This window comes from Mastigoproctus giganteus, chromosome 9 (genome assembly GCF_048544385.1).
Source record: "Mastigoproctus giganteus isolate SK-2022 chromosome 9, ASM4854438v1, whole genome shotgun sequence".
Taxonomy (NCBI): Eukaryota; Metazoa; Arthropoda; class Arachnida; order Uropygi; family Thelyphonidae; genus Mastigoproctus; species Mastigoproctus giganteus.
Window position 1 is genome coordinate 192,867,046 of NC_143583.1, and position 10,379 is coordinate 192,877,424.

Genomic DNA, 10,379 nt, shown 5'->3' on the forward strand with positions numbered 1-10,379 from the left:
CAGATAGATCGATGCACCAAGTAGCAAACCTACTTAATGCATCTATCTACTTTCCTCAAGACTATGTGCAGAAAGAGATTATGCTCTACATATAACTCTATATTAGCTTTCATAGCTTGAGGCTTTTGCCTTAGATTAACTATGTCTACTTAAAATATTTATGTTGATGGCAGTTGTATATCACTATGCCAGTATAAGCCATTATTCAAAGCTTTTATATTTAGACATATGGAATGCTGGTATGAGATATAAAGAAACAGATTGTAGTTCATCTAATTAATATATTATTTATGCATTGATAATGTTGCCCAGCCAAAGTGCTCATTATTATTATTATTAGCCATATGGTGCAAGGAAGCCTGAGAAAAAAAAAAAAAAATTTCCCGAGTTAGAGAGAGAGAGAGAGAGAGAGAGAGAGAGAGAGAGAGAGAGAGAGAGAGAGAGAGAGAGAGAGAGAGAGAGAGAGAGAGAGAGAGAAGTAAAAAGGAATCACCAAGAAAGAGAAGAATGATGATATCCAGCTCAGGACCCTGGGTGTGCCAAGCCCATACTCACCAGATATGAGCCCATGGGGTAATAAATGTGTAAAGACAGTAATTAGTTATTACAGTAAAATCTTGTTAATTCAAACTCGGTTTATACAAAGTACTCGTTTATATATGAAGCATATAACACTCCCCTGCGAAATGATAGGCTTTTCTATGTAAATATATTCATTTATTACAAAATTCAGTTAATATGTATTACACAGTTTGTTTTCACCCTGTGAGAAATAAATATTGTTATTTTATATGTTTAATACAAATCTTGACACAGTTGATTATGATTATTATTAGCTGTATAGTGCAAGGAAGTCTGAATTACCCTGAGAGAGAGAGAGAGAGAGAGAGAAGTAAAAAGGAATCACCAAGAAAGAGAAGAATGATGATATCCAGCTCAGGACCCTGGGTGTGCCAAACCCATACTCACCAGATATGAGCTCCCTGGGGTTGTCCGGTTATTGCCCCTATTATTGCCTCTGGCCACCCTGCTTCCTGAAAGATGGCACTGACTTGTTAGAGATTACTTTTGTATAAACAAAACCAGTTTATGATATCTACAATGTAAGTGCATGCTGAAAAACATCTTTGTTAAAGATAAACTGTTAAATTAACAAAAAAGTAAAAACAGTTTTTCTGAGTTGTTTACATACCCTCCTTTGTTCTCTCCACAGGATTAAGGTCGGTTGCAATTGTTAAGCCAGTTAAAAGAATCTTTTGCTACAGCATACAGTAATCTATTTTTGTGCCATTTTATCTGAGCTTTTTTGGAACTTGTCTTTAAATTAACTTAAAGTTTGTTTATATTAAATCTTATCTAGCAGTGTTATGGCGACTAAATGTAACCGGGTGGAATTAAGCCTGGAAATTAAACTGAAAATTATACAGAAGGCTGATAGAATGGAACAAAGCAAAATGGTCACTGCAAAGGAATACATCTCTTGACCTACTTTATCTACAATAACAAAAAAAAAAACTTGAAGTGGGTGACACTGGAGTAGTGATAAAAAAAAAAAAAAAAGAAAGAACAGGAAACGAATTCATGGTGCAAAGCACTGAGAGCTTAAAACAAAACTTTGAGTAGTACCAACAAATGGGTGTTACCCCACAAATTATCTAGCTCGGCAACATGGAATTAGCGACTTCAATGTAGCAGTGGCTGGCTCCAAAGACAGGAATAACTTGGTTGCGCAAAATATTTGCAAAACCAAGCTACAGAATAATTGTGTTCTGTATGGTCCATTCTTGAAATATATGAGGCAAAGGATATTTTTAATCTTGATGATACAGGTTCATTTTATAATTTGCTGCCAATGTATTTGCTGTTTAAGGAGAATCTTGTTATGGTGGAAAATTAATTAAAAAAAAGACTCGCCGTTCTGTTATGCTGCAGTGCAGATGGCAATACAAAACTACGCCCACTTGTGATTGGTAAGTTTTCCAAGCCAAGATGTTTTAGAAGTTAACCAACTTCCCTGTGATTATGAGGCCAATAAAATTGCTTGGCTTACAGTAAAAATTTTTCAGTCTTGGAATCTTGGAATCTATGGAGGTTTGTATTGAAGACCTCCATAGATTTGCGACGGGAAGCACAGGCCTCAGAAATAAAAAAAACAGACACGTTAACAAATTACAAACATTATCGGGAAGGTCAATACATGTTCATACGAATTCTAACACATTATAGCGGGCTTGCGACCAAGTGCATTCAAGTTGGGTGATGTTCCCCCCACATACACACAATGTGCTACCACAGAATACGTCAAAACACCCGAATTCACGAACACCCCCTCGGCCAGCATTTAATGAACCGACATATCAACAGGTTACAAATCTTTCCTCATATACGCTATCGCAGGACCAGATTTCACTTTTATCCAAAGAATTAAATTATAATTTACCACCTCGAAAAATACCTAAAAAACAGTGCATAATTGATATTTGAATTTGGACTTTGTAATGTTCCACAAAAATATTTATTTATTCAACAAATAACCAAGTGGTGAATAACATAAAAGAAACACGACTTCCTAAATTGAATACATATGACAGTTCAGCTTTACGTGAACTTCAGGAAAATAAAGACATTATAATACAGAGGGGTAAAGGAGATGCAGTGGTAATACTCGATAAACCTGATTATATTAATAAGTTAGATTCAGTTGTTTCAGATACCGCCACTTATCTTGAAGTAGACCTGGCACTATTTACCAATTTGGTCAATCAATACAATAAAATGTTAACCACATATCGAAAAAACGACCACATTACTATGGTTCAGTTAAAGGAATTGAAGGCCAGAACGTACAATATTCCTGCACTTTTCGGTCAGGTAAAAATTAAAGAAGACTGGATTTCCTATTCTGCCTATTTCCTACAGAAACTCTGCATTTTCTTCCTTGGCCACACATGTATATAGCATTATAAAACCCTTTAGACAGGTGATACAATTTGGGATTAAGAACTACGATACATTATTTAATAACCTTAAGGACTGTAGACTTGGTGACAATGACAATTTATTCTCACTAGATGTTACCTCATTATATACGAATGTAAACATTGAATACACATTAGATAGTATTTGGGATATGTTAAATAATAACTCGATACTGATTAATTATACAAAGCTTCCTATTAAGGAAATTTTTCACTTAATTAAACTGTTAGTTGAGGCCAACCAACTATATCACCTTTCGAGACAAAGTGTACAAACAAATTTTTGGTTTTCCAATGGGATTGAGCCTGAGTGGATTAATATCGGAGATCTATCTCTCAACTATTGAGCATTTACATTTGATGCCTTTTCAACCCCATATCACATACTATGGGAGGTATTTAGACAATGTTCTAGTTGAAATTTTCTAAATTTCACGCTTACTCAGAACTCGAATAAAATCCAATTTAACATCTATCAAAAACCTACAAACACCGGTATGCTTCTACATTATAACAGCTATCACCCATTCACCTACAAAAGATCGATTATCTTTAATCAATTTCTAAATGCCTATAAATATTCAACAACGGAATCTGCTTTGGGCTCAGAAATACAAATATTAACCAGCAGATTCTTAAACAAGGGTTATCCCCTTGCTACAATAAACTGAATTGGGGTACAAGCTAAGCATAGGATACAAAATACTACACCAACCAACAATAGTAATATCAAAAAATACTTTATTTCTGTCCCATATGTTGAACAGTGGCACAAACAGCTTAACAGATTCTTTAAATATACAGAATTTAAAATTGTGGCCAGGCCAATACTCAGTCCTGTCCTCGTTCACAACGCAAATTAATGACCTGGTATACATTTCTTGTGGTGATTGCGACTCGTCTTACCAAGGTTCGACGCGTTTTCCTCTGAATATTCGTGTTGATCAATATGTGGCCTCAGTTCATGCTTCTCGTTCAGCAGCGTCAGAATTAGCCTTTCACGCTGTTAACAAAAAACATACTTTTTTATTTAACGAGGCCAAAATACTTAGTGTCTAACATAATTATACGCGACTATTAATTGCAGAAACCGTAGAAATTAAATTACACAAGAATTCTGTTAATGTTCGCTGGCCATATCTTATCTCCGATTTGCATGCGCATAAAAGCGCATGCACAAAGACAAATAATCCCTATTTAAGTTCCATGCTCACCCCTATTCGGTAATTTTCATTCCTGTGATCACAACATACGGTCAAAGCATTGTCAACTTCAGGAAGGAAAATCGTTTTGCAATTTTTTTCATTAAATTCTTTTAATTCATTTTCTGATTTTTAATTGTGTTAAATTGATTTTTAATTATTTGTTACTCTAATGTAAGATTTCCAATTTTTTTCGTTTTAATTTCTCGAGAGTATCACACGGAAGTGTTCTACGTACTATATTGAGGTAAACTTCTCTTATTATTTTACAAATAGTGTAAACTAAGGCGATTATTTCGCGTGAAGCATAGAACTGTGCTTAAGATGCACTATTGAACAGGTCAGTGCCTTTGCACCATATTTTGTTCATAGTGAACTGTCCAAGTTAATAATTGGCATCATTTTAATTGTACAGGTGACCGCGTGCTGAGCACAGCTTCACCATGCACAAACTCGCAATTACACGGTAGAAGTCCATGCGACGTGGATCATGCCGCGCACGGCCCAAGGTTCGTAGTGCCATGGTGTATCTGACTCTGCTGTGCTACATTATTACGTAGTACACTGTACGTAGTTGCTTTAGCGTGGTTGAATTTATAGTGTCGTCAATTTCATTCTAAGCAACTTTATCAGAAACAACTGTTTTGTGGCACTTTGCGGTTTCGCAATCAGTCAACATTGTACCTACTTTTTTATTACAATATATTTTTCATTATGTATCTTTCAACTCTGAAACAGCATGATGTAGTACTTGAACGACCCTTTAGTCAGCTTGACTCTTTGCTAGAGACAATGTCAGTGTGAGTTTCTGAGTTCAATGAAAAGTGACTTTATTGTGTGTGTTTTCTCATTGAGTGAATTATATTTTATTTCGATAGTAACCCTAGAATAATGGCTTGAAAGTGTGCCGCTATATCCGAAAGTGATTCCAGGAAGAAAAAAAATTGATAAATATTCTGTCATTGCATGAGAAAATTATTATTTTGGGGAAAATAGAGCAAGGAAGAATGTGTACATCTTTAGCTAAAGAATATGAGTGCATTGAATCATCGATATGAACAATTAAAAAGTGACAGGACAAAATTAAAGCACGCATTAGGTTGGCAACAAACTCTGCAAGTGCAAAATCTACATTTGTTAGTCGACGTGATAGGCTTATTGAGAAAAAAAATGGAAAAGTTATTGAATGTTTGGATCGAAGACCAAAGGAATAGAAATGTGCCTCTCAGTTCTAATATGATTAGGTGCAAAGCCAAACATATTTATCGTCACGTAAAGTGTCTCATGCTGCTAGTGAAAATGGTGAATTAAGTTTCAGTGCATCCAAGTGATGGCTCGATAGATTTTAAAAAAAGAGCAAATCTGCATAATATTACAGTTGTTGGTGAAATTGCTGCTGCCAATGTGCAGGCAGTGGAAAATTTTTTACGTGAATTGAAAAATGTAATAGAAGAGGGGAGGATACATGACAGATCAGATTTTTAACTGTGATGAAACTGGGCTCTATTGGAAAAAAAAATGCATGACAGTACATATTTATCCAAAGAAGGAGGAGTTGCACCTGGATTCAAAGTGTCAAAGGGCAGAATCACTCTCCTATTTTGTGGTAACGCTTCTGCTGATAATAAATGCAAGCCTTTATTAGTGTATTATTCAGAAAACCCAAGGACTTTTAAAGGCAAAAATAAATCCTCTATTCTCGTTTACTGGCGATCGAATAGAAAAGCATGGATGATCAGCTCACTGGTTAGAGCACTGTTTCATACCTGAAGTTGAAGGATATCTGAAAAATAAGAATTTATCATTAAAGTTGCTCCTTATCTTAGATGCTTAAATGCTCCAAGTCACCCAGTGTCACTTCTCGATTGCAATCCAAATGTAACTTTCATTTCTTCCTCTGAACACATCAATTTTACAGCCCTTGAATTAAGGGATAATTTTGACTTTTAAATCTTATTATCTAAGGAGAAGTTTGGCAAATCTTTTTGATAAAATTGAAAAATTTCTGGATAAAAACATACACCAATATTGGCTGAATTCACAATACTAACAGGTATTGAAATAATTGAACACTCGTAGACTGAAAGCAGAACTGAACTTTGAAGAACTGTTGGAGGAAGCTACTCCTTAAAACAGGAAGTAACTCACAAGACCTCAATATTATTCAGACAGTTGAGAAAATTATGAAATTTTCAAACCTTATTGGAGGTGAGGGATTTAGTGATATAGGGCAGGAAGCAATTTTAGAACATATTCATTCCCATCAGGAGGAATTAAAAAATGAGTTAGAAGAACTATTGCACTCCAATAAAGATGTTTGTGAAAAAAATGAAGAGCAGAAGAAACCTGAACTGACAAACAAGAGTTATATTAGAGATTCTAAAAGCATTCTTAAGGAGAATATGCAGGAAGTCCCGACTTTCATAGGAATACAAAATTCTCCTATGAGTTCTTCTTATGTTGACGTGAGAAAGATCATGATGAAACAGCAACAGATAAAAATTAGATTTTGTGTGTCAACTTCAGCCTCAAAAGCATGTTCACCTTCTGCTAGAAGTTTCATCAGTTGAACGTTTCGTCATATGTGTTGGTAAGTCATGGTCAATTAAGTTTTATTTCATTATTTTACTTTTATCAGCATGCAGTTTTATTTTAAATTTAGAAAGAATTCATTTTGATTCCATAATGGAAGCATATACCCAGTAAGTTTCTGTTGTTTCCATAATTTAGTTTTGATTTTTTTTTTTGGGGTTTAGTTTTCTTTCATCGTGTTTTCTTTTAACATAGGGGTCCTTTACATTTATGTTTGGGACACAAACTCGCTGTCAGTCTGAATCAGTGGAATGCGAGATGAGAAATTATGGAGGAAATCAGTCTCGCCGCTCATTTTTTAAACCCCCGTTCCAGCAAAAATTATCATAGAAAAATATTATTTCCATATATTTTATTATGTTTTTAGTTGGAATACATTTTAAATTATAAAGTGAAATTGTTAATTTCTTTTAAAAATAAATTGTACCATTTGTAACAAAGATTATGGTTTTAATTTCTGCATAAAAAGTTTCAGAACCTAACCCATTTTTCCATAACAACAATACTCCACTGAATGTGGAATCGCTGTGCTTGGACGTTGGTTGGAACATAACCCCTGCGCTCAGTGAGGTCACCTGTATCTCATATTGTGGATATCGACTTGGACAGTTCACTACAAACAAAACATGGTGCAAAGGCACTGACCCATTCAATAGTAAATCTTAAAAGTAGTCCTATGCTTTATGCGAAATAATTGCCTTAGTTTATAATATTACACACCAGGCAACTCTCATATTGTGGACTCATACTTCATAACTGGGTTGTCACTATTGCAACAACAGGATACCTGTCCGCCCACTGATGAGTAAGCCAACAAGCTTCGAAACTGTGCAGTCTGTGGCGGGGAGGGTTGTCTTGATGGGGCCCTCATTTCTGGGAATAGGTAACAACAGTCTTCCCTAATGGGGAAGCGTTGCCTATTCAGTGGAATTATAAGTGGTTTAGTTCATCGAGTGAATGTGAGGAATAACTGTCCCTTTCCTCTTTTGACGGCATAATTTTTAAAATGTTGCCATCTGGGTAGTGCTAACCACTGAGAATAAGTAGCATTAGTCTTCTCCACTGGTGAAGCGTTACTTATTCGAGGTAGTGCAATACATAGTAACTCGTGAAGGTAGTCACAATATGAAATAAAATTAAAACGATGTCAAATATCGACTTGGATAGGTCACTATGAACAAAACATGGTGCAAAGGCACTGACCTGTTCATTGATATATAGTATGTACAAAAAAAAATAAATAAATAAAATAAAATATTTTTACACTTTTGGGGGACCTCATTATTACAAAACATGAAAATTTAGGTCCTTTGAACTTTGTATTAATGCAGTTCAACTGTAATTTGTTTTATACTTCTCAGTTTGATTATTTGAATTTTTGGCTTATTTAATACACACAAGATTCCGGTTATTATGTATTTCTTTTTTTTGCATATTGTATTATTATTAATTTATATTGCTTTATTACTAGCTGGTGATATTCTGAATATTAAATTTAGGATCAAAAGGCAATTTTCCACATTCACAATCAGATATGTACATTGCTTTTATAATTCAATTCAAACAGCCATAACTACGTTATATTATATATATTGTAAATAAATATAGAACTCAGTATTCTTCACTTAGCTTTTACTTAACATTGATATAATTCTAGAATTTTCTTTTCTTTAAAATTTTCCTTTCTTTAAAATAAGCACATAAATCATTACTACAAACCTTGATCAACAAACTTAAAATCCATTTATTTATGATTGTTGAACTGTTCATTGTATTTCAGTTTCATCATTGATTTGGTTTGTTTGTTGTTTGGTTTTTAGGAGCATTAGCAACTAAGGTCATATTGCTCTGGGAATATGCGGTGGTCATTCCCTGACATTTCCGCATCCTCCATATTTGGTGGTGATGGGCTCGAACCCCGGTCTAATTAAGAAGCGTATGCTACGCACTGCTGCTCCTTCCCACCTGGCTACGGAGATGCCCATTAATTTGATACAGGATGATTCAAACGCATATTTTCTGTTTTATATCAATTATTATGTTATAAACATAATTATAATAGAGGTTACAATGTATGTTAAAGTATCTTTCTTTCAAAAGTAAGCTCAAACTGTATTTGCCATATTGGATGAGACTTTACATAGTTTATGAACAGTTATTTGAAATTTCTGATTTGATGTTGACTGTTACATCTTCCGGTATCAGAAGATTGTTAGCATATACCATTCCTCTTAAGTAGTCAGAAAGGTAGAAATCTGGGGATTGTAGATGTTCAACCATGAACACGTACTCTGCTGGAAAAAATGACATTCTGCCTTTGTTGTAAACAAAACACTGATTAATGACTGAAAGCTAACGTAAAAAAGCAACTGTTTGGACTAGGGATGACCACTGCTCTTACTGTAGCATTTAAAATCAAATTCTATCAAGTTGTGAAGGAAAAATTAATGCTTAAAATTTTGATTGCATGAATTTTGAATCACTGTATTATAGTAATTGAGTTAATCATTTTAATTTCAGAGAACAGATGGTGTTGACATTTGCGATTGTGATGTAAATGAACTCAATTTTTGCATTACTTTATCATTAATTTAAGTTTTATTTTTTTTCCTAACCTAATTTATTGTTGTTTCTTCCTGCAGAAAATCTCATACACCAATCCCTACAATTATTCTAAGTCTTTTCATGTGTGTTGCAGTAATCCAGATTTACTTCAACTTAAAGATTATCATTTTCATGTTGCAAGTTGTCAGAGCCATTCCATTGGACTTTATTTCTTGCCACAAAATACACCTAAGAGTGAGGATATATATATTTATATTAATAATGTGGATGACACAAATGAAGAGACCTTCTTAGTAAAACTTGTATGCAAATGACTTACTACATGTATAGAATTGTTTTTAAATACTGATAATTTTGATATTGGAAAAAAGTTTATATTCTTACTTATATTTGAGGCATATTGAGTATTTCTCAATTGTGGCAAGGCTCATTGTGGAGCACTTTATTTGTATATTGCACTAGGATATTAAAGACACATCTTTAATGTTCAATAATTTGTTACTATCTAATTAACAAATTATGATAGTTTCATCATAGATGGTGCATTGTTCTATTTAACTTAAGTGTTTATAATATCCGTGTTCAAGGTTAGTTTTTTTGCTCTATTTGTGAAATTACTGCTAAATTAGTATTTATTATAAAGAGTGAAGATTAGTGTTAGCCATATGGTCCAGGGAAGCCTGAGCTTCCCTCCCCTCCAAGAGCCAAAAAAATAAAATATATATATATATATATATATATATATCAGTTAATTAATAATAAAATAAAATTAAACTACTTATTTGACTTAATCCTCACATAAATACCTATCCAACTAGTCTTTGAATTTCCCAAGCTGTCAGCCTCAACCACCCATGGAGGTAACTTTTTTTCAGTAAGTAACAGTTCAATTTGAAATTGCAGTCTCTAGTTCTGGAATAATTCATAACAAAGAAATTTATCCTCATTTATTTTTCTTTATCTTTTCACAAAGTCCTATACAATTAAGTCTCTTCCAAGTTATTTAATTTACCAAGCTCTATAGCCCACATATTCAAAGTCT

At 33.9% G+C, this 10,379-nt stretch overlaps 1 protein-coding gene across 1 annotated transcript in view; it reads left to right on the forward strand.

The window, feature by feature from the left end:
• LOC150080982 (nephrocystin-4-like) overlaps window positions 1-9,651 on the forward strand; it is a 470,434-nt gene extending 460,783 nt beyond the window's left edge. Inside the window, exon 28 of the mRNA XM_090380874.1 lies at window positions 9,415-9,651. Within this exon, the coding sequence (XP_090237000.1) occupies window positions 9,415-9,651 (237 nt within the window). The remainder of the gene's footprint in view (window positions 1-9,414) is intronic.
• The last annotated feature ends 728 nt before the right edge of the window (window positions 9,652-10,379 follow it).